The sequence below is a fragment of the Leuciscus leuciscus genome, assembly GCF_965113295.1.
Source record: "Leuciscus leuciscus genome assembly, chromosome: 2".
In the NCBI taxonomy this organism is placed as follows: domain Eukaryota; kingdom Metazoa; phylum Chordata; class Actinopteri; order Cypriniformes; family Leuciscidae; genus Leuciscus; species Leuciscus leuciscus.
The window spans coordinates 38,544,277-38,567,037 of record NC_138726.1 but is presented as its reverse complement, the minus strand read 5'-3'; the positions used below and the strand labels follow the sequence as shown (position 1 = coordinate 38,567,037).

Sequence of the window (22,761 nt, the reverse complement as noted above, 5' to 3'; positions counted from 1 at the left end):
AAATTAGAGGTTTAGCTTTTTCTCAAAAAGCAGCCAGCAAAAACAGACAAAACACCTACACTGATATTAATCCTAGTAATAAAATATAATGAAAAAAATTTCTCTTTTATTTTTGCCATCTATTGTTTTTTTAAAGAAATATTATTTCAAGTTTTCATTAATAGTCCTATGTGTTTGTTTAAATCTGCAGCTACGTATTGCATCAACTGTGTGTACTGCCCTGACTGGATCATGCTGAAAATCTGCAAATAATTTATAGTATACAACAAGACTCAATGTAAATTCCAAAAACGGCACATTTCAACACACAGAAATCCAAAGTGCATTTCTTTTGTTTTTATTTTCTCTGTCCATCCATAAAGACATTGCACCATACATAAATAATTGTTGTAAAAATGACTCCGTATTTACAAGTATTCCATATAATACGTTTATATAAAACTTTATATTAAATTTAGATAGATTACATTTGGGATTGTGGCTGTGGGTGTCTGAGCATTTGCAGTGAGTGTGTGCAGTATGTGGTAAGAATGTATATGTCTGCATTTGTTTGTGTGTATACATTATCTGTGGTTGTTGAGTAAAATCTCCAACCAACATGGACATGATGTAATGAACTGTCTGGAGTAGCATGGTCCCCAGCCCTTGGCAAAACTGATCCTCACACTGTTTGGGTCGTACGGCCCTTCCAGGTGCACCAAATCGCTGGGGGGTTGAATTTGGCACGACTTCTCATAGTCAAAAACCTTTATGGAGTAGCCTGGCATGACTCTCCTCACAGTCAAACTCAAGTAGGGGTGATGCTCCAGAGTTGGGGAATTCACAAAAATAGGGTGCTGACTGCGGTTGTAGGCCCAAACTCCATCTGGCTCTTTGCTGAGGAGGATGCCGTGTCCGATCTTGCCACGGGTGCGCTGGACGGAAGTGGAACGTGGAGAGAGGGGCAGCAGGCCCAAGCACAAGCCTGTACCCTGAGGTAGGTCATAGAAGATGCTAAGAGAGGCGTCGTGAACTGGGTACAGACGGCCCACGCGTGTGCGAAGCTCCCAGTATGCCACGTTACACCAGTGATTCTGTGCCAAGGTGGATGGAGACATACTGGCATCTGAGGAGTAAGAAAACAAATGTATGAAACACAAAAAAGTACACTAACCAAAGTACATAAAGCACAATATAAAACAGAATACAAACATTTTTTCACCGTTTTTTAAGAAAAGTGCTGTCTGCGGTATTTTTTACAATTAGTTGGTCAAATTCATTGTAAAAATTAAATAAAATATATATATATATTTAAAAAAATTATGCTGATTAGGGGGAAAAAAATCATATTTAATTGATTATTATTATTGTTGTTGTTATTATTATTATTATATTATATATCTTCCTACAATACTGGATATACCAACGATTATAGCAATATAATATAGCTATATTGTGTATTTTTGTAGTTCTGAAAGCCACTAGTGTGCCAGCGGAGTGTTTCTTAGCATTACCACACTTATTTCTACTGTAATGTGCTGTCATGACAAGCAATGTCAATGTTTTGACCACTCTCATATAAGCTCCCTTATTCTTTTTGATGTTACACAGAGCATATTCATTCACTAAATCTCCAATCCTATCAGGAGAGGATTCGAAACTGAAGAAGCAACGACCCCCACTAACAGGCCCAAATCTGTCATCTCTGACTCTAACACCCCCCGCTTCTGCCTCAGCATTCCTCTCTCCCCGCGCGGGGCCGACTGGGGCCCCCTCTCCCCCTCCGAGGACCAGCATTCAGCTCTCTGACCACTCAGTGAAGGCTCGCGACCCCCTGACCCCCCAGCCGCCAGCCTATCCAGTCTGATTAAGTCAAACACAGACTGATGGCATTATTTTGCTTCACAGGCTCTATTGAGGGAGAAGATCTAAAGCCCTGGGCCTGTGCCCCCATTCTGCTCAGTCTCAACCCTCTCTGGCCCAAACAGACATCAGAGGACACACTGTTAATGAAGTAAGTTTTGTACGGAAGGGTACGGAAATGCACTGTCATTATCTTGGATTCTCTGGCAGCTGACTTATGTGCTATGTGCATCCAAATACATAAAAAACAGTTATGCATGGAAAGAGAATTATGACAAAGAGAAATCATAATTTCCATAGAGATTTGCATAAAATTAAATTTCTTTCTTTTCTGGGTTTAAAATAGATACAAAGGGAAAATCAGGCAAAATGCCTATCAGAAGTCACTGGAAAAAGAATACAATCTGCTTTTCAAAGAGTGCCTCATTAATGTTGAAGTTTAACTTTCTTAAATTTTACACAAAGACATGGAAATTGAAATAAATAAGAAATAAACACATTTGCCGCCTACTTTAATTCTGTAAGCAATGCTATTGTATATGACAATGAGGTTTCAGAATCTCCTTTAAGTTTAAGTAAGTTACTCATATGCACTGTTGTTAGTGCCTGCAAAAGCATTCTTGTGTGCCTAGCCTAAACCAACACCACAAAATGAGAGGGGGGAGGAGAGGATGGAGTCTTGTCTGTCCTGCTATGCCAAATATTAGATCTCCCTCCACACATTAGACCCTTCCACCGAGCCAGTAAGTGGTGGGGGAGCTTAGAGGGGTGATAATGAAAATGCCACGACAAGAACCACCAGAGAACTCTATAACACTTCCAGTATTTTCACAGCTCTAGAATAATAGCAGCGGTCCAAATCGTTTGGCTCCAAAAGCAAGCTAACATCTTTCTTTCTGTGTGCATCTAAATCTATACTCTGAAATAACTCTTAAAGGGACAGTTCCCCTGTACCTGCCCTCATTCCATTTCAAACCTGTATGACTCCCTTTCTTCTGTGGACCACAAACAAAGATATTCTGACTTTTTTTTATCCATTAAATAAAAGTCAATGGGATCCAGTGTTATTTTGGAGCCCATATACTTCAGAATTTCATAAAAATATCAGTCCTTTGTGTTGTAAAGAAGAGAGTATGTCAAATTGGTTTGGAATAAAGGTGAGTAAATGATAACAGAATTTTCATTTTGGGGTGAACTGTCTATGCTACATTTTTAGTAAAATAATACATGTCAGTCAGGCATACATGCACAAATCCTTAAATTAATATTTGTAGAAATGTCTCTCTTTTGCGAGTCATTTTGTTGTTCATTCCTCTGGATGATGAATTTGTGGTAAGAGAATTGACTGCATATTGATCCCTATCTAAGATGAAACTAATAGCTTTTGTCAGGATGAGAAAGCAAAATGATTTCTCCCTGTCACAATACTGAGGAGACACTGAGAGAAATATGCAGACCGACACACACAATCATGCATAAACATAATTACAATAAATCAGGCAAAAAAAAAAGACTAGATCTAAAAAGCCTAAACATGTGTCCCTTAAAAAGCGGGGGCAAATAATTTTCCAACAATTGATAGAGTCATTCTTTGTCAACATCTGCAAAGAATCTCTGCAGAGACAGGCAGGATTTCATTAGTTAAATTGCGTGTTGGCCTGCGCTCTGTCAGGAAGAGGGGAAGCCACAGCGAGGCCTGTAATTTAAACCTTATTTTAAAATGCGACTGGCTGGCTATGCCAGGGCTTGCATTGCAAAACTCAGCAGGAAGCATGAACATGAAAATAATGTAGGAAAGAACGTATGCGACACACCAAAAGGATCTTGTTCCTTGTCTTCAGAGCTTTATACGCAGGGTAATAATCAGCGCAGGACTGCAAGACTCACAGCAGATAAGAGCTCAGGAGGCCCTGAGTCCCCCAGTCAGCATCCTGACAAGACTGCCCATTGTTGCTCATAATCTAATTTTGACTCAGTGCTGAAAAGCTGCTGGATGACGTCTTTTAGCTGTTTGCATAAAGCTCATCTAGATATCATATTCAAACTGGAGAAAGTCAATATTGATGAATGAATATTCAGAGGAAGGTGTAACATGTTTTCATCATATTAAAAATATCTTTAAACACAGAAGCGATTAAATGGAGAGAACCTCAAACCACATGGGTACATAATTGGACTATAGGAAAAAGATAAAGGAAAGAGACAACAAAACAAATGTCTGCACATAGACAACTTGCTTCTCCTTCAAGAACCATATATATAAGAACCATAAGAACCTCCCCACGTAAAGTTTTACGTGGGGAGGTTATTATATGCATGATAGAGAGAGGAATGCTTAGCTGACCAGTGCTAACAAAAATAGCATGGATAAGCAAAGCCATTTGACATGTTATCCTAATTAGCAGCTCTGAAAACAGCAAGGGCCAAACCAAAGCATCACATTCAGCATACACTAACGTTCAAAAGTTTGGGCTTCTTCTCTTATCTCTTAAAACAGGAATAGTTTGAAATAATATTACAATATAAAATAACTTTCTATTTTTTTTTATTTTTTTTTTATTGTGATGGCAAAGCTGAATTTTCAGTCTACATACTACCAAATAATCCTTTAGTAATTGGATTGACGCCTCAATCAGACTGAAAAGCCTTCATGTAAACACCTTAATCGATCGGATTGAGCTCGATCCAAAATTAAATTTCAATCGGATTGGAAGGGATGGTTTATTCCTTTTCTAATCTGATCGAGAGGACATGTAAACACTTAATCGGATTGAAAAACGAAACTGGAAAGGACTGTGCAAGTGAAATGACGCAGAAATGGCGTAATGACGTATGACGCGTGGAATGAGCTGCAGTTGTTGTTAAATAAAGTATTATAAATTACTTTTGTGTTATTCTAAAATTCTCCTACCACGTCTGTGAAGTGGAGCAGAACTAAGTCCCATCAGTCCTCACTTCAAACTCTCATCCGCAGACACTTTATTTTGGGCATGGGAAGGGGTGTTTTTACTGATTGATAAATATAAGCAGCACGGCACAACAGTTTGTGTGCTCGTCGTCTCCTAGTCAGGACCCGTCATAGCTTGTGTCATATAAACGCGAACATCAACCCGATCACTTTATTTAGCGTTCATGTAAACACTACCGTCGGATTCCTCAGTTGGAACTAATTCATTCTGAAACAAAAAGTGTGCATATAAACGTAGCCAGTGTCACGTGACATTATCCTTCACAAATCATTTTAACATGGTGATCAAGAAACATTTCTTATTATTATTCATGGTAGTCTCGACCCTCTCTGGCCCAAACAGACATCAGAGGACACACTGTTAATGAAGTAAGTTTTGTCCGGAAGGGTACGGGTCATTATCTTGGATTCTCTGGCAGCTGACTTATGTGCTATGTGCTTCCAAGTACATAAAAAACAGATATGCATGGAAAAGACCAAGAGAATTATGACAAAGAGAAATCATAATTTCCATAGAGATTTGCATAAAATTACATTTCTTTCTTTTCTGGGTTTAAAATAGATACAAAGGGAAAATCAGGCAAAATGCCTATCAGAAGTCACTGGAAAAGAATACAAACAATCTGCTTTTCAAAGAGTGCCTCATTAATGTTGAAGTTTAACTTTCTTAAATCTTATGCAAAGACATGGAAATTGAAATAAATAAGGGATAAACACATTTACAGCCTAGTTTAATTCTATAAGCAATGCTATTGTGTATGACAATGAGGTTTCAGGATCTACTTTGACAAACCAATTTGACATGTTGAAAACTTAACCATGTTAAATTATCTTCATGTTTATTTGATGAATATAAAGTTCAAAAGAACAGCATTGATTCAAAATAAAAATATTTTGCAACATTTTCAATGTATTTTGAACTTTTGAATGGCAACCCAAACTTTTGAACTGTAGTGTAAATACACATCACTTGATTTTCAGGATCAACCAGAAAGTCTCAGTAATTATTGAATACTTTCCCCCCATTTAAATGCATTAATTTACTGAAGACGTGAACACCAACCTGAATAGTCCTGCGACATGCCACAGTGTGAACGCGTGGCTTCGGTTTCTATGTAAGGCAGCATTGGGAGGGAAGAATCTGCAAAATGACAAGACATAAAATTCAATCTTTTCTCCATTTGACTGCAGTTAAAAAACATGACAAACAAAGTACATCATACTTTATTTCAAGGAATCTTTGCTTACTCAAACTGAAGAAAACTAAATTACTTACTCAGTGGCTTGTGTTCTGGTAAGGGGGAGAGATGGGAGTATGGAGGAGGTGGTGTGTCTGAAAATAGGGAGAACTGAGTTAAGAGTTTTCTTTTGATTGAGTATACCTCCAAAACTGAACACATCTCTGATGCCTATTTGACCAGACCTAGATCTTAAGATTTAACACTGCGAAAGTGTTTGGCACAGATTCTCCAGCACTATTACAGCCAATGAGAATGTTACCAGCTGGTATGGAAATTACAGGTGAAGAAGAGCCATCCATCAAAAAGACAAGGAATGTGTCACCATGAGCCAAGAATGCATGGAATCCAATTAAAAGTGATCAGTTCTGAATCTCATTATTACTGAGGGTGGAAACACTTTTGCTGACACAGTGAATAAAAACTTCAGATGAAAAAATATGGAAAACACTTAATGTATCAGACTTTGCTTTAAAACTATTAATCACTTACATGACATCAGTGTTGGACTGTAGTGACCATCTGTATGCATGACTAGTTCTCTTGTAGGACTAAAGCCCAAGTCATACAACTTTTATTTTTTATGTATGGTGGTTTAGTTACTAAACCAGCATGCTACATTTTTACTCTATATTCTTTCTTTACCCTCCTCTAAGATTATTGTTCAATCAATTCTGTTCTCAATCTGCAACTGTTCATACACAATGTTAGGGCAGTGTTTTTGTGAATAGGGAGGGAGCAGAGAAATTGAGAATCCCAGAGGGACTCTAGTTGGGAATTCCACTTCCTGAACAGGAGTATCACTGTCCAACTCCCCTCCCAATCATTCACCCAGGCTTCACAAAAAAAAAAAAAAAAAGTGTTATAATATTTAGTACAAAGGACTTCATTTTGTGTTTTGCCTCATTTGATACTACAGAAACAATTAAACCAGTCTAAGATGGTTTGCTGGTCTCAGCTAGCTTAAAATGGTCTTAACTGGTTTAAGATGGTCTCCTGGCTTAGGTCAATTTTTACTTCCAAAAAGTGCCCATAACTCATCTAAAAGCATCAAACAGACCAGCCTGGATCAGTGGGAAGAAACAGCAAAGAAGTTCAGTTTTTTCAGCAGGGTTGAAATGAAATTGTTATTACAATTCAAAAGCATAGCAGATTGAACAAGAAAGTCATTATTGCCTTGACTAAAAAACATTCACAGGGTTTCCTTACCATCTTTGACTGGTCCACAGAGGCGGCTGTAGTGATGGGGGTTGCAGCAGAGGGTCTGGCTCTCCTCTGCCCTGAAGCTTTGACAGTGACAGAGCGGTTTGAGGAGAGAGGAGAGTCGCAGGTCTGGCCAGCGGAAAAGTCGACACAACAGGTACTGTGGAGACACCAGTTGACCTCCAATGCGCACTTCAGTCTGGGAAACCAGGACACAACCACTCGGCATCCCGCCTTGAGATTCCACAGCTTCCAATAAAACATCCAGAGACTTCTCTTTCAACTTTTTGAGAAACGCATAAGTGCACTTCTTGAGTTCTTGTTCGGTCACGGCACCATTTTTCAGTTCCCTGCCACTCAAACTGCTGTAGTTGTTGTGGTTCCTATGTTCCACGCGACAAGCAAGTCGGTTTTTGCCTCTGGGGAGGTCTTTAAACAAACAGCATGTCACCGTCCTGCCCTCGCTCCCCTCGTCGAGGGGTCCATCCTGTTCAATAAGGACCCCCGGTTCCCCGCGTTCCTCTATGCGTTTGCTGCAAGAGCCCGCATTGTTTCCCAGTGCGTATTCCGTTCTGGGGACCTTCTCTGGGTTGCTGTCACTCCAATCATCCGGACCTCCATCGCCCCCCTCTTTACCTGCGGTGACCAAACGGCTTCTCCAGAGTCGCCGAACCAGACCCGAGCGTCTCGTCCTGAACATACGACAATTTAAACAGTTTGCATCCGTTTTTTCTATGTTTGGTCAGAACCGCGGAGACTCCAAACGGTCGTGCGCTCGCTGTCCGACATCAATGATCTGTGCTCACATGCACAGCCGAGCAGAGCCTGAGCAAAGCCCAACATTAGACTCCACTGCTACAATATATCAACACTGTAGCAACGGGATGGCTGTAATCATAGTGCACTACGCGAGGAGCGGTGCATCCACTTTCTAAACATTCCCCGTACACATGATAAACTTTATTATTGATAAACAACGCGAAATGCACGATATGCAGGAAAATAATTTCCGAAACAAACCTCCTTTTTCAAGAAAACCTCCTGCAGCACTTTAATGACGCCGAGCACATGAATGGATCTCACTATAATCCTTATTGACGTTTAACGCGCTCCTCGCGGAAGAAAATGATCGTGTTGCGACGGCAAAGTGGTCGTTCCGGGTGGATATGGACATGTAATGTCTTGAGGTTTCGTTCCGTGTTTCGTGCGAGATTAATGGGATTCTTCGATGGTTTCTTTCACCGTTTCACTCTCTTTCTTCTTCAGATACACACACACACGGGGCCCCTGAGGAGAGCAGTGGAGCCATTGGTTGATTCCCATCATGTGCTCGTCTAGACACTTTGGCGGCTGCGAGCCGCGCTGATTGTTGCGCAAACACAGTATCAAGTTTCCGAACTCTTAAAGGAGCAACATGTACCTCTGTGTGTGCGCGCGCTGTGCCTGCGACAGGAAACCAAAATGTTATGGCTGCAGTGATTGTGATGTGCACGAAAAAACGTTATTGCAAGACACCAAAATGTTACTGCTGTAATGACAGTGATTGTGTAAGAAAAAGAAAACGTAGGCTATCACAAACTGCTAACTCTCAAAGTGGATATATCGCTAGTAAGACAAATAGTAGGCTACGACACTCATATTTCAAAATAAATAATAAAGTAGCCTATTTTTGGGGAACAATAAAAATCCTTGCATCATTAGCCTAATTTGTATTTATTTCATAATATAAATTATATGTTTTATATAAATACTAGGCTACTAGTAGGCTACTAATTATTCTTATAATAATGATTAATATAGAGACATTAACTTTTTAAATAACTGCAAGACGAATTCACTTCATTTAACTTTAATAGTTTATTCTACATCTTTTTTTTCACACACACACACACACACACACACACACACACACACACACACACACACACACACACACACACACACACACACACACACACACACACACACACACACACACACACACACACACACACACACACACACATCATGTCATGTGGTTCACTGAAACAAACAAGAAGTAAAATGTTCTTATTTTTTCTTTTGCACATTTTTTTTGCACGCATATTTTTTGTCATTTTCATTTCACATATGTAATTAAGTAAACTCTACTTAACTAAGTTAGGTATAATTAGCGAAGAAAATAAGTAATTTTAACTTGGCCATACAGTAAAAGGTTGAGTAATTTCTACTTAATTGAAGTTTCCTAAACAATACTTTTTACTCAAACAAACTGTGAAAATACAGCTGGAAAACAGCAAAAAAAACCTTATTAATTATTTAAGCCCCAGTGCATGATGGGAGCACCAGTATCAGAAAAGCTGAATAGTTTCACTTAAATTTATAACATTTATATTTACACTTTAAATTCTACAAGCTTAAATTGACTGCTAATATAGAATTTACTTTTGTCTTTTTATATTATCCAAAATCCCTGTCCTTGTGGGGACATTTTTTGGTACCCATGAGAAAAACAGCTTATAAATCATACTAAGTTATGTATTTTTGAAAATCTAAAAATGCAGAAAGTTTTATGTGATGGGTAGTTTTAGGGTTAGGGGGATAGAATATACCGTTCAGTATAAAAATCATTATGTCTATGGAAAGTCCCCATTCATGAAAACCCAACATATGTGTGTAGTCAGAAGTCTCGATAAACCCATATGATATTTCTTTATTACTTTGAGAATTTGCTATTTGTATTAAGCATTATTTTTTTTCTGCACTAGTGAATGATATTTAGCATAGATAAGATTTTGCCCATTATGTAAATGTTGCAAACTTTTGCAAATTGTCAACATCAAGAGCAAAATGCATTTGCTCTTACACTCCTACTTCAGTGGCAGAATCCTTAGGCTTTCTCCCTTCACTTATCAGAGGGAGTGATAACTGTTGTAGCCTGCATGGCGTCAGGCTAATAATTGCAGCTACTCCCATGAAGTCTCTTAGATAATCTATCAGCAGAGGTCTGGAGCAGAGACGGAGAGACCAGCACCAAACTACCACCCAAAATAACCCCAGTCCTTCCAGTCCAGACAGACATGGTCCTGTTGATGGGTTCTAGCAAGACCCAACAGGAATAGCATGTCAACAAGCCCCTTACTCCTAATGGACTTTAGGGAGAAAGGCAAGACAGTGGCAGACAGAATGGACGGCACTCACATCCCCTCAAGGCCTTTCTTTGGGCCCATACTCCATACTAGATGGCACTGTTTGGATGCTCAAATTCTCCAGACTAGAGAGACGAAAACAAAGTAAAAATAAATAAAACAATAAAAAAACATTCAAAAGGGTGAGTATGGCTAATAAGTGAGTTGAGCTTAGATGGAATGAGTTTAAGAAAAAATCCTTACATTACACAATGTAAAGATGTTTTAGCAGTATTGTAAGTTGCTGATTTGTGACTGCTGGTGTGGTCTATGGTAGCATGAAAGTTGTAGCCACAGACAGACATTAGCAGTGCAATCTGTCTCCTGTGGAAGATTCTGGAAGTCAAAACAGAGTTTCGGCAAGGAAAACCTCATTTATGGTGAAGACAAGGAGACAGCCAGAGACTTAAATGAATGTCTGCTGTGTAGATGTGACAGATGTTTCTACGTGGCAGGAGTATGCGCATAAAAAAAACAACTATGGAATATCCTTAACAAAAGCAGATTGAGTAGTTTTCTTCTGAAAATTGTAATATAATGGCAACTTGTACTGTTTGGAAACTTTTTATGTGTAGTTGCTGGTTGTTTTGATGAATATATTATTGTGTGCATTATAGCATCAAGGCATCAGTGTGTGTGGAGGGTGTGTGAGTTGCTGTGTCATTCATCTCACATCCACTGTGGCTGCTTCTCACTAAAACCAATGAAAAATTGATGGACAGTTTATGGTCACTTTGAAGACATAAATAAAATCATATTAATAATATGTAATTAATTAACATTAATGTTCATAAAACATCAACATTAGAATTTGTAGCTCTGTATTTTAGATTTAAAAATGCTTGTACAAAATTTCAGAACCTGGCACACATCTAATTCATTGAGGTTCCTGCTGATATCTTTTAAAGGGGTCATATATTGGTACATGCACTTTTACAAGTTCCGGAATGCAGAATCCCTGACAACATTCAAAAGACAGCTGAAAACCCATCTCTTCCGTGAGCACTTAACCTTATAGAAAAAAAAATAATATATATTTTCTTTCCCTTTGAAACATCACTTATCAGGCTTATGCTACTCTGAATAATACCTGAACTTCGTATTTTGAGCACTTCTTGCGTTGTAGTTGCTTTTGCCTCTTTATGATGACTCGCTGAATTTAGTCCTAATTTGTAAGTCGCTTTGGATAAAAGCGTCTGCTAAATGACTAAATGTAAACAAGTTGATTGTACTGAAATGTGTGTTGGCAGTGCCTGTACACAACCATCATAAAATGATAAAAATCCATCCAATGGTTTTAAAAAAATCTTCTTATATGTTTCCTCCCATCTCAAATCAAGCTGTTCGATTTTGTGACGTCACAAAATCGACGCCCCTCCCACGATGGCTGATTTACAGCAGCGTTTCAACACAGACCCGCCCTCGTGAGCGAGCTGTCAATCATAGCACGCGCCGACCGGCGCGTTCATTGTTGATAGCTGGAGCACTGAGTAGAATGGCGTCTAAGAGATTGTGGTGTTCTGTTCTTGGGTGTAATAACGAACACAGCAGTCATGTTGATGTTCCTAAATCCGTACAGCTGAAGACGCAGTGGCTGAGTTTGTTTTCGAAGGGAATATTCCCCTAGTACCAACTATTCGTGTTCCTGCTGCACCTCCAGAAGAACTTAAGTGAGTGTAACGTTTTATTGACCTTAATCTTTATATTAATCTTTGCAAATCGCTTGCACGCTTCACGATGAATGCGGCTATTTTACACTCAGGGTACATTACGGCATGTTTTCTATGTACGACGTTATCAATATAATTCATAATCCCACGTTTATAATGAACGACGCGTTATGGTTATTGTGTTATTGTGTTACAAACGGTGTACGCACAGAACAGAGGGGCGGGGTGAGCAAAGCTCATTATCATTTAAAGACGCATGCACTTAAACGGTGTGCTGAAAACAGAGCTGTTTTTGACCAGGTAAAATGAGTGTTTTCTTACAATACTAATGAGAATTTTTAATTAAAGTATATTACAAACTTTTAATTTAGACCCTAAAGAATCATATTAGCTTGTACAAAAATGACATTATATGACCCCTTTAACATTGATGTCCATTGTGATGGACATTAAACTTAAAAAAATTCCAGAGTTCTGAAACTCTGAAAGATCTTCAAAATAACTTTGAATATTTTTTCACTTAAGTTTATATTAGGTGAAAGTTGACGAGGCTACCACGAACATAAATCTGCATATAAAAGATTAAAAAGGGGCTTCCTCCTCCTGTCTAGTTGGTTAGCTTGTCTTTTGAGATGCCTGAAGCTTAAAGGACAATTCCGGTATTTAACACTTTAAGTCTATTTTGTAGTTTGTTTTGGATGAACAAGAGTGGTGGACAAAGAAATTTTGACAATGGTTCCTGTCGCGACTTTTTGACTATTTTAGAATTGCCCATGACCACTTTAGAATGGGAGTCAATGGCCATGCACAAACATGTCCTTAAAACAACCCTTAACGTTCGTTTTCAAAACTGTGCAACTCACCGAGTGGTTAGTGGTGTTCGTTTGATGATTAAAAACAAATATATCGGCGCAATATATGATTTCAATCCGTTTATTTTTCTATAGTGGAACTATTTTTTCAGATACCTCACAACCGCGTATAAACTTCCTGTCACAGTGTCTGTTTGTGTATCACTGGTGTTCACTAGAGGTCCTCGTCTCCATGGTGTCATCCCATTCATGAACTGCATTCCCCACAATCCTTGTCAGTACCAATCACTGTTCATTGCACCCAGCTGTTCCCTGTTATTCATTGTTAGTTCTTGTTATATATACCCTGCCTGTATAGTGTTTGTCACGGATTCCTTGTATTATATCACGCCACTTCCGTTCCCTGTGTTTCCTGTTTATGTTCATGTTTCTTGGATTGATTATTTGGATTTTGACCTCTGCCTGGACTGGATACGATTTTGGATTTGCCCAATAAAATTATCTTTACTGCATTTGGATCTTCCCTTTTCCCTTTCCTTGGTGTGTGGATCGTGACAGAAGGAATCCGTCACTACAAGATCCAGCAGTATGGATTCTCGTGGGTTTTCCCCAACCACGAAGACAGAGGGGAGGCAGCAGAGGGGGAATTCGCCAGTTGAGGAGGTGCCTCCTCGAATGAACATTTTTCAGTGTCTGGCGTTATGGGCACGCCAGACAGAGGAGGCCATGGCGGTCAAGTCCCCTGAGCAGCCTTCCACATGGGACAGAGAGACTTTTAGGGGAATCCGTCTGGTCAAGTTTAGGGGAACTCGTGGGGGACGTAGGGGAGGAGATACTAGAGGTGAGCACCGACAGCATTCTCCAGTTCGGTCATTCTCTGACCATGGGCCGGTGAGGTTCAGCCCCGAGCGTCCTTCACTGCCAGTTCCGGTGGTCCCAGTTCCGGTGGTCCCGAGTCCGGTGGTCCCAGTTCCGGTGGTCCCAATTTCAGTGGTCTCGAGTCCGGTGGTCCGGAGGCAGAGGAGGAGGAGGACTTCCTGCCTCCCCAATGGCCCGGAGGCCGTCCCCTCCGAGCAGGCCGCTGTCGTCCCGGAGGCCGTCCCCTCTGAGCAGCCCGCTGTCGTCCCGGAGGCCGTCCCCTCCGAGCAGCCCGCTGTCATCCCTGAGATCGTCTTGGACCCGCCCACCATCAGTCCTGCCACGGCCAAGAGAGTGGTCTTCCTTTTTTATGCAGTGGCGGTACTGCAGGCGTGGAGGAAGCACAGGATGTCTACCGATCCAGAGACTGTTCCTGAGCCTGTGTCTTCGGACAAGATGGCCGCCGCCGAGCCTGTTCACGTCACGCCTGCCGAGCCTGGGTCTTCGGACAAGATGGCCGCCGCCGAGAGTGTTCACGTCACGTCTGCCGAGCCTGTGTCTTCCGACAAGATGGTCGCTGCCGAGCCTGTTCATGTCACGCCTGCCGAGCCTGGGTCTTCGGACAAGATGGCCGCCGCCGAGAGTGTTCACGTCACGTCTGCCGAGCCTGTGTCTTCCGACAAGATGGCCGCCGCCGAGCCTGTTCACGTCACGCCTGCCGAGCCTGGGTCTTCGGACAAGATGGCCGCCGCCGAGAGTGTTCACGTCACGTCTGCCGGGCCTGTGTCTTCGGACAAGATGGCCGCCACAGAGACTGTTCACGTCACGTCTGCCGAGCCTGTGTCTTCGGACAAGATGGCCGCCGCCGAGCCGGTGGTGTCTGTTCCTGAGCCTGAGCCGGTGGTGTCTGTTCCTGAGCCTGAGCCTGAGCCGGTGGTGTCTGTTCCTGTGCCTGAGCCGGTGTCTGTTGCTGTTCCTGAGCGGGTGCCTGTTCCTGAGCGGGTGCCTGTTTCTGTTCCGTGCCATGTGCCATGGCCGCCCGAGGGGTTGTCTCCACCATGGCCGCCTGAGGGGTCGTCTCCACCATGGCCGCCTGAAGGGTCGTCTCCGCCCTGGCCGCCAGATGGACTGTCTGCTCCGCCCTGGCCGCCTGAAGGGTCGTCTCCGCCCTGGCCGGCCAATGGACTGTCTGCTCCGCCCTGGCCGCCTGAAGGGTCGTCTCCGTCCTGGCCGCCCGACGAGTCTGTTTTGCCCTGGCCGTCGGCTAAGCCGTCAACCCTTGTCCTTGTTCCCCTTCATGGACCTGGCCCTCCATTCCTCCCCCTGATCCTCCACCATTCCACCTCCCGCCTGGACTCTTGTTTTGTCTGTTGTCACGTCTTGGAGTGTCTGGTAGCCGCTCCGTTGAGGGGGGGTTATGTCACAGTGTCTGTTTGTGTATCACTGGTGTTCACTAGAGGTCCTCGTCTCCATGGTGTCATCCCATTCATGAACTGCATTCCCCACAATCCTTGTCAGTACCAATCACTGTTCATTGCACTCAGCTGTTCCCTGTCACCATTGTACCCAGCTGTTCCCTGTTATTCATTGTTAGTTCTTGTTATATATACCCTGCCTGTATAGTGTTTGTCACGGATTCCTTGTATTATATCACGCCACTTCCGTTCCCTGTGTTTCCTGTTTATGTTCATGTTTCTTGGATTGATTATTTGGATTTTGACCTCTGCCTGGACTGGATACGATTTTGGATTTGCCCAATAAAATAATCTTTACTGCATTTGGATCTTCCCTTTTCCCTTTCCTTGGTGTGTGGATCGTGACACTTCCGCTCTTCCGAAACTTCCGTTGCTCTGCTCACGCTAGCCTTCTGAGAGACGAACCGAGCGAAAAGACCTAAAAGACTACAATCAAATGTAAACCGCATCCTTTCCGTCTCCGGTAGCGCAGTAATATCAACGAGCAATGTGTCCTCCAATGGAAATCAATGGATTTTACAAAATGCCAAATAAAATTCGCTACACTACTTGTTTTGGAACATCAACGAACACCACTAACCACTCGGTGAGTTGCACAGTTTTGAAAACGAACGTTAAGGGTTGTTTTATGGTCATGTTTGTGCATGGCCATTGACTCCCATTCTAAAGCGGTCATGGGCAATTCTAAAATAGTCAAAAAGTCGCGACAGGAACCATTGTGAAAATTTCTTTATCCACTACTCTTGTTCTTCCAAAACGAACTACAAAATAGACTCAAAGTGTTAAATACCGGAATTGTCCTTTAATCAGATTAAGTTAGGGGTCATATCTTCATTGTGATTGGTTGATCAGAAACCAATCAGTGACCAGGCATTACTCATATTTTAATAACATAAAATATTATTGGTTTAAATAAAAAAACATGTGATGTCCATTCCAATGACTGCAGGCTCTGAAGGGGTTAAAGGAGGCACGCACTGTCATGAAACTGCTCCAAGACACGGACGTGAGATCCAAATGCAGTTTTATTTTAAGGCGTAATCCAGAATCATAATCAAACACAAGCAGAGGGTCAAGCACAGGAAGGCAGTCCAAACAAACAAACTAACAAAACAGGCAGGGGTCAAAAGAGTAATCCAGGGAACAGGGCAAGAAATCCAAAAACCAAGAGACATGAAACCAGGGAGAATGCCTGGAATTGCAGTGTGACACTAAAACAAGACTTCGCAGGGAAAGAATGAGTGTACAAGGTATATAAAGGCTGAGACTAACAGGGTAAACAAGCTAAATAAGATAACAAGGGGGCGTGGTTAATCAGAAACACCTGGGGAGACTAATCAACATAACGGGGAACTGCTAAACACGGGACAAGACAGAGGAACACAGACATGAATCATTACATAACCCCCCCCCCCCTTAAGAGTGGCTTCCAGACACCCCCCAGGAAACAATAGTCCAGGAGGGTGGTGGAGCGGAGGCGGACCCGGGGGCGGGATGGAGGGCCAGGCCCGTGGAGCGGAAAAGGACATGGAGACTGCAGCAGGACGGAAGGCAAGCAGTGCAGGCGACCAGGGCGGAGCAGGCGGTGCAGGCGACCAGGTCGGAGCAGGCAGTGCAGGCGACCAGGGCAGAGCAGGCGGTGCAGGCGACCAGGTCGGAGCAGGCGGTGCAGGCGACCAGGGTAGAGCAGGCGGTGCAGGCGACCAGGGAGGAGACGACCCTTCAGGAGGCCAGGGAGGAGCAGATGGTTCAGGGGAACCAGGCGGACCTGGCGGTTCAGGGCTACAGGGCGGACCAGACAGTTCAGGAGACCATGGCGGCGCGGCCTCCATGGTCCTATCAAGGGACGGCCTCCATGGTCCTATCAAGGGACCTCCTGCCACCCCCCCCCCCCCCCCCCCCCCAACAAAAACAATTCCTGGGACGGCAATGGGGTTATGGGCAGGAACAGATACCGGCTCAGGGACAGACACCGGCTCAGGGACAGGAACAGACAGAGTGGCAGCAGCCATCTCTGGTGGGGGTTCAGGTTCAGGCGTGTCGACGGCCATCTCTGCTGAGGGCTCAGGTTCAGGCGTGGCGGCGGCCATCTCTGCTGACGGCTCAGGCGACATGGCGGTGGATATCTTGCCAGGAGACACTGGCTCGGCAGCAATCTTGTCCGGAGACACTGGCTCGGCTGTGGCCATCTTGTCCGGAGACACTGGCTCGGCTGTGGCCATCTTGTCCGGAGACACTGGCTCGGCGGCGGCCATCTTGTCCGGAGACACTGGCTCGGCAGACGTGACGTGAACAGTCTCTGGCTCGGCAGACATGACGTGAACAGTCTCTGGCTTGGCAGACGTGACGTGAACAGTCTCTGGCTCGGCAGACGTGACGTGAACAGTCTCTGGCTCGGCAGACGTGACGTGAACAGTCTCTGTGTGACGTGAACAGTCTCTGGCTGTGAAACTCACAGAAAAAGTTGAGCCGCTCAGTTGCAGGGCCAAGTCAATATAATGTTTCAGAGTCCAGCTAGGGTGATGCAGTGGCATAAAGGAGCTGAGCGGCTCGGATAGCCCTCCACGAAAAAAATATCATCAGGCATACCTCATCCATAGAAGTCAGGTGAGCAAGCTCCAAAAAGTCAACAACGTAATTCTCAATGGGTTGATCTCCTTGACGGAGAAGCATAATCTTGACTGCTGGATTCATGATGGCGAAGTCTTCTGTCATGAAACTGCTCCAAGACACGGACGTGAGATCCAAATGCAGCTTTATTTTAAGGTGTAATTCATAATCATAATCAAACACAAGCAGAGGGTCAAGCACAGGAAGGCAGTCCAAACAAACAAACAACAAGTTTAGCTTTGTTAACGAAGGGCTAATACGTTTTTCTCAAGCAAAATGTTCAAACCTGCCACATTCACAAGAAAACCCATGGTGGTGACACTTGTTGAAGGAAAAGGCATAAAAGAGAAGTTTTTAGCTCTAGTTTAACACAGCTAACAAATGGCTAATAAACCTTTTCACGAGACATTTCTAAACATAAGTTCTTGCCCATGTCTTATGGCATGTGGGTGTTTATGGTATACTCACAAGCACTGTCAGTGTCCAGTGTGTTTGGAATTTTCCGCGCTAGGCTGGATCTCTCCAACCCCAATGCATGTGTGCTGTGCACTGCCGGCAGCTCTATCGCTCTGCTCGAGCAGCGTGTAGCACGTGCTTAGCAGGGCAATGGCCGAACACGGTCCGCTCCTGTCTTCGGGTGCTAATCTAAATGCGGTGATCGCCATTTTTGGAGGCCACGGAGAGTTGGGACGATTGTGTGGAGGTCGAGAAGTGTCGGTGTAGTGTTCACGACATGTTTACTCTAGCTGCCCTGAGTCTGAGCGGAACATTGACTGTCAGGGGGATGGTTTTGTCTCGCTCAATGCGGATATGTGTGTTTCGGCAGGGCCAATGTGGATCTTTTTGCATCTGCAGAAAACATGCGCCACCCGCTGTTTTCTTGATTACGGACAGGAGTGCCCCATTTGGGTGGATGCCCTGTCGCATGTATAGCCCAGGGATTTGCTGTACTCCGAAGGGTCTGTCACTGATTTTGGTGGCGTCTTGCTGCAACAAAGACATGGTTCGCGAGCATCATGATGTTGCTGTTGAGGACACTGTGGTGTTTTTTCCCTATGCAGGGACCTGCTGTCCCAGGCAAGAGGCAGATTCTGCACCCTCGGCCAGAACGGTGGTCTCTAGGGGCCTAACTGTTGAGAAAGGGAGAATCTGATTGTAGCTACAATACAGAGCGCTTGCATTCTGAAGTGTGTTGCGTTGTGTTATAGCAGTGTTTATTTGAAGCTTGGTGCGGGCAAAGATCTGTATCGTCGTATCAGTATCCGATTGAGGGGACACTGTTATCTTTTCTGAAGGAAAATCAATCCCATTCCACGCTGGAAGTTTATTGGACAGCCATTTTGGCTTTTCATGAGGGCATTCATGGTGCTGCGCCAAAGCGCGCACCTGCTTGCCTTTTGGTTCCTTAAAGGCCCAGGTAAACTTAATTTTTCTATCCGTCTCACGCATAGTCGAGAGTGCAAGCCTTTCAAAGTATACTCCTTTGGCCGCGTGGGTGTAAAGACGCTTTCGTCGCATGCGCACTTTGTGGATGTTGTTTTCAAGTGCTTTGGTTTTCAAATGGTCTCTCTCCTCTCCACCTATAGCTGGTGTGTGTTGAGCGCACTGGCACCGTTGTACTGTGGCTGCCGTAGCATCATCCAAGTAGATGCTGCACACTAGTGGTGGTTGAGGAGAGACCCCTAACATGATTGTAAAGCGCTTTGGGTGTACAGCAGTAAATAGGAAACGAGCTATATAAATACCTCTTCATTATCACTCACACATGCACTGTTGTACAAGATATACGCGGACTCTCCTGATGGTGATGATTACGTCACATGGACAGTGCGTGGGCCGTCGTGGAACTTCCGCGTTACGCTCCATCTTGCGCACAGTTGAGTTTGTGAGCATTTCAAAGTATACTACTTTGGCAGTGAGCGTGAAAAGACGTTGCTGGTCTGTCGTTGGCACTGGCATCAGCAAAGCAAGATAGTGTTCTTCATGCGCTATCGGTGCATCCCTTTTTCATCCAATTTGCAAATACACCTAAAGTCATGCCAAGAGTGTGCTCTTGTTCGAGCTGCCCACCCTGTAAAATCTCTGACTCAGAGGAAGACAGGAGACTTGCTTCGTGTCCTGTGCAAGTTGTATGCAGGTACACTGGGCAGATGCAGGCTATGCGCTTGTCTGACCAGCCTTTTTGTCATGTTTTCCAACTCGGCCAGTGGGAAGCTGCTATCTTAAGCAACATATTTTGGATAGGATTGTAAAAAGCTATGTCTATATTTAAGGAGTTGGTTCTCCCTGGAGGCGTGTGTGCACTCTATGAGGGCATAGAAATGTCATGGGCAAGATTTTCGTGCAGATGCCAGCTGGTCGCCACTGCGCACGTTTGTCCGGTTTACCGGTTAGATGTTACTGCAGCGACGGTAGCTCAGTCCGTGCTCACTGCAGGGTATTTTTAACCAGGGACCGTCTTTCTCTTGAAAAATGTAAATGTAATGTAAAAATCAGCAGTACGTCGCATGACTCGCATTAGTTGCGCTTTAGGCGCAAGTAGACTGCATATGGCCGTTTGGCCAATGGCAAGAGCGTTAAGATTGTCTGGCCGTTAAGCAGATGGCACAAAAGCGCGATATCCCATTGCCATGTGTTATACTTCGTTTCCCTCCTTCTGGGAACAGTACTTATATTTATAACTCAACGTTTTTAAATGAATCAGTTTTGTGAATGATTTAAATGACACACTCCTAAAGACAGTCACTTGCTTTCACTTACTGGCATTACAATATAACCTGCTGCAAGAAGAGTAACTGAAAAGCTAGACAAGGATGTGCCCAGCAAACACATTTACGTTGTGGCAACGTCTCTGGCACGTTGCATTTCTGCTATGGCAACGTCGCCGTCTACGTGCTCGCAACATTGTAACAACGTAGAATTGTAAGACGCGCCAGGGCTGTAGCAACGTTGTTGCGCGACATTCAGCAACCGAGAGACGACGTTCTGACAATATTTTTATATGCTGCTATATCCCCCATTTAGCATTTTGTTAGATAATTATATACTTTTTATCGTTTATTGTTTATCTATATTATTATTTAATGGGGCTATCAACACCTGCAAGTTTGAAGAGTAAAAATGACAGAAGGTGTCGTTAATTCAACTTTATTAAAACTGCATCAAATTGCCTTTTCAAAAGTAATACATTTGTGAGAAAAAAAAAACGAAATAAACGAATTTACAAATTTATTTTAAGTATAATAAATAAAACATAAAAAGCAAAGGCAGATCAGAACATTTAATGAACAAAACCGGGTCTGTATGGCAGACAGTAGCCGAAAGCCGGACGATAGAGGAGCAAAGAAACGAATGAGACTAAATAGAGGAAAAATCTAATGAAAAACTAAACAGTGCAAGCGAGGCTACATTAATTACATTAGAAATTAAAGTTGTAGGTTGTGTTTGATAGCTGACTGAGGTAGGCTAAATTAAACGCAATACTCACGTATTCTTGCTCGATGATGAATGAGAACACAATGAGCCCAACAACAGGTGGTTGGAATTTAAGAGGCTGATTTTCCCGCTTCAGGGCAGTGACGAGTACATTATGTAGTCCAGTGGTTGTCCAGACACCCTAGGCACAACCTTAAGCAATGGCCCTGAACGGTGGTTCAATGTCAACATTGTGACAACGCTGTAACAACCTTCACCACACAACATAGTTATAGCAACCTTTTGGCCATGTTGTTAAAACGTTGTTAGAAGGTTGGGTACGTTGCGCCAATGTTCTGTGTTTGCTGGGTGCTAGACCAGAAAGTGTCCATGAAAGAAAACTTGTCACTGCAGGTTGTCACTTTTATTTTACATAAGCCAGTGATTGAATTAAATGTATTTATGCATGTTTGTATGAAAACTTCTTTGTTCTAAAAAACCCTCAAAATCTAAATTCTTGTATAACTAAACAGCATATCTGAATTCAAAGATTTCCTCTTTGAATATACAACAGTCTCTGCATTGCAAAGCTGACTCCTTCCATTCATTTAGTGTGTTTTTAAAGCCTGTTGTTGCCTCTGTGAGGAAAAGAGAATATCTGAGAACCCGAGGAAGGAAGTAGGCTGAAAACAGAGGAAAGGGAGAGAAACTCAGCGAGATCAGGCCACTCTGTTGCTATAGCTGATTGTACTCTAGTCTAGTCTCAGAGCGCCTGGCGCCGACGGAGCAGGCCATAAACTTCTAGACGATAGAGAGAGATAGAGCTCATACTCTTACTTGTGCGAGTAAACAAAGAGTTTACTTCACTTAGCGTGCAATTCACTTCGCATTTGTGCAGCACAGTCGATGCAAATGAAGTTATCTTATGCCAAGTCATTTCAGAACTATTACAGTGGCACACGAGACTAAATGATTACAATAACACCGGTAAAAACATGAACAACGATAGACCGCTGCTGAGATTGAAGTACGCTTCAGGGGAAAAAAAGAAAGAAAAACAGAGACAGAGATGTACAAACACAGACAGGCAGATATGAAGATTACAAGTTCATCAGTTTGCGTTCATCAGTAAACCTGCATAACAAGAGACAGGCGTGTCCCATCAGAAGTAATAGACTTTGCGTGCATCTGTGCCAATCAGTATTTACGTCAGTGGGTACAAAGACTACATCTAATCTACAGGAGAGAGAAAGAGAGAGAGAAAGAGGACAGAAAGGGAGAAGACTAGTCCAGGGGCCAGCAGGACTCCTCGGGGTGAGCTGAATTAAGAGAGAGATCGAGAAAGAGAAAGAGAAACAGAGAAAGAGCAAGGGGTGGAGAGGCAGAGTGGAGAGACTAAATCAATGGAGGAGATTTGAGACAGGAAGAGTATGGCGTCAGTACAGGCTGGAGATAAGGGCTTCAGTTCCATACACAAACACACTTGTTCTCCCGGGCCGAGCAG

The 22,761-nt window shown here is 43.2% G+C and overlaps 1 protein-coding gene across 1 annotated transcript; it reads right to left on the bottom strand.

The window, feature by feature from the left end:
• Positions 1-321: 321 nt before the first annotated feature.
• Positions 322-8,644, bottom strand: smad6a (SMAD family member 6a). Its single transcript, XM_082161792.1, has 4 exons — positions 7,258-8,644; positions 6,087-6,143; positions 5,874-5,951; positions 322-1,105 (listed from the first exon to the last, which is right to left on the bottom strand). The coding sequence occupies exons 1-4, from the start codon at positions 7,949-7,951 to the stop codon at positions 564-566; spliced, it is 1,371 nt and encodes a 456-aa protein (XP_082017918.1). The 5' UTR covers positions 7,952-8,644; the 3' UTR covers positions 322-563.
• Positions 8,645-22,761: the final 14,117 nt, after the last annotated feature.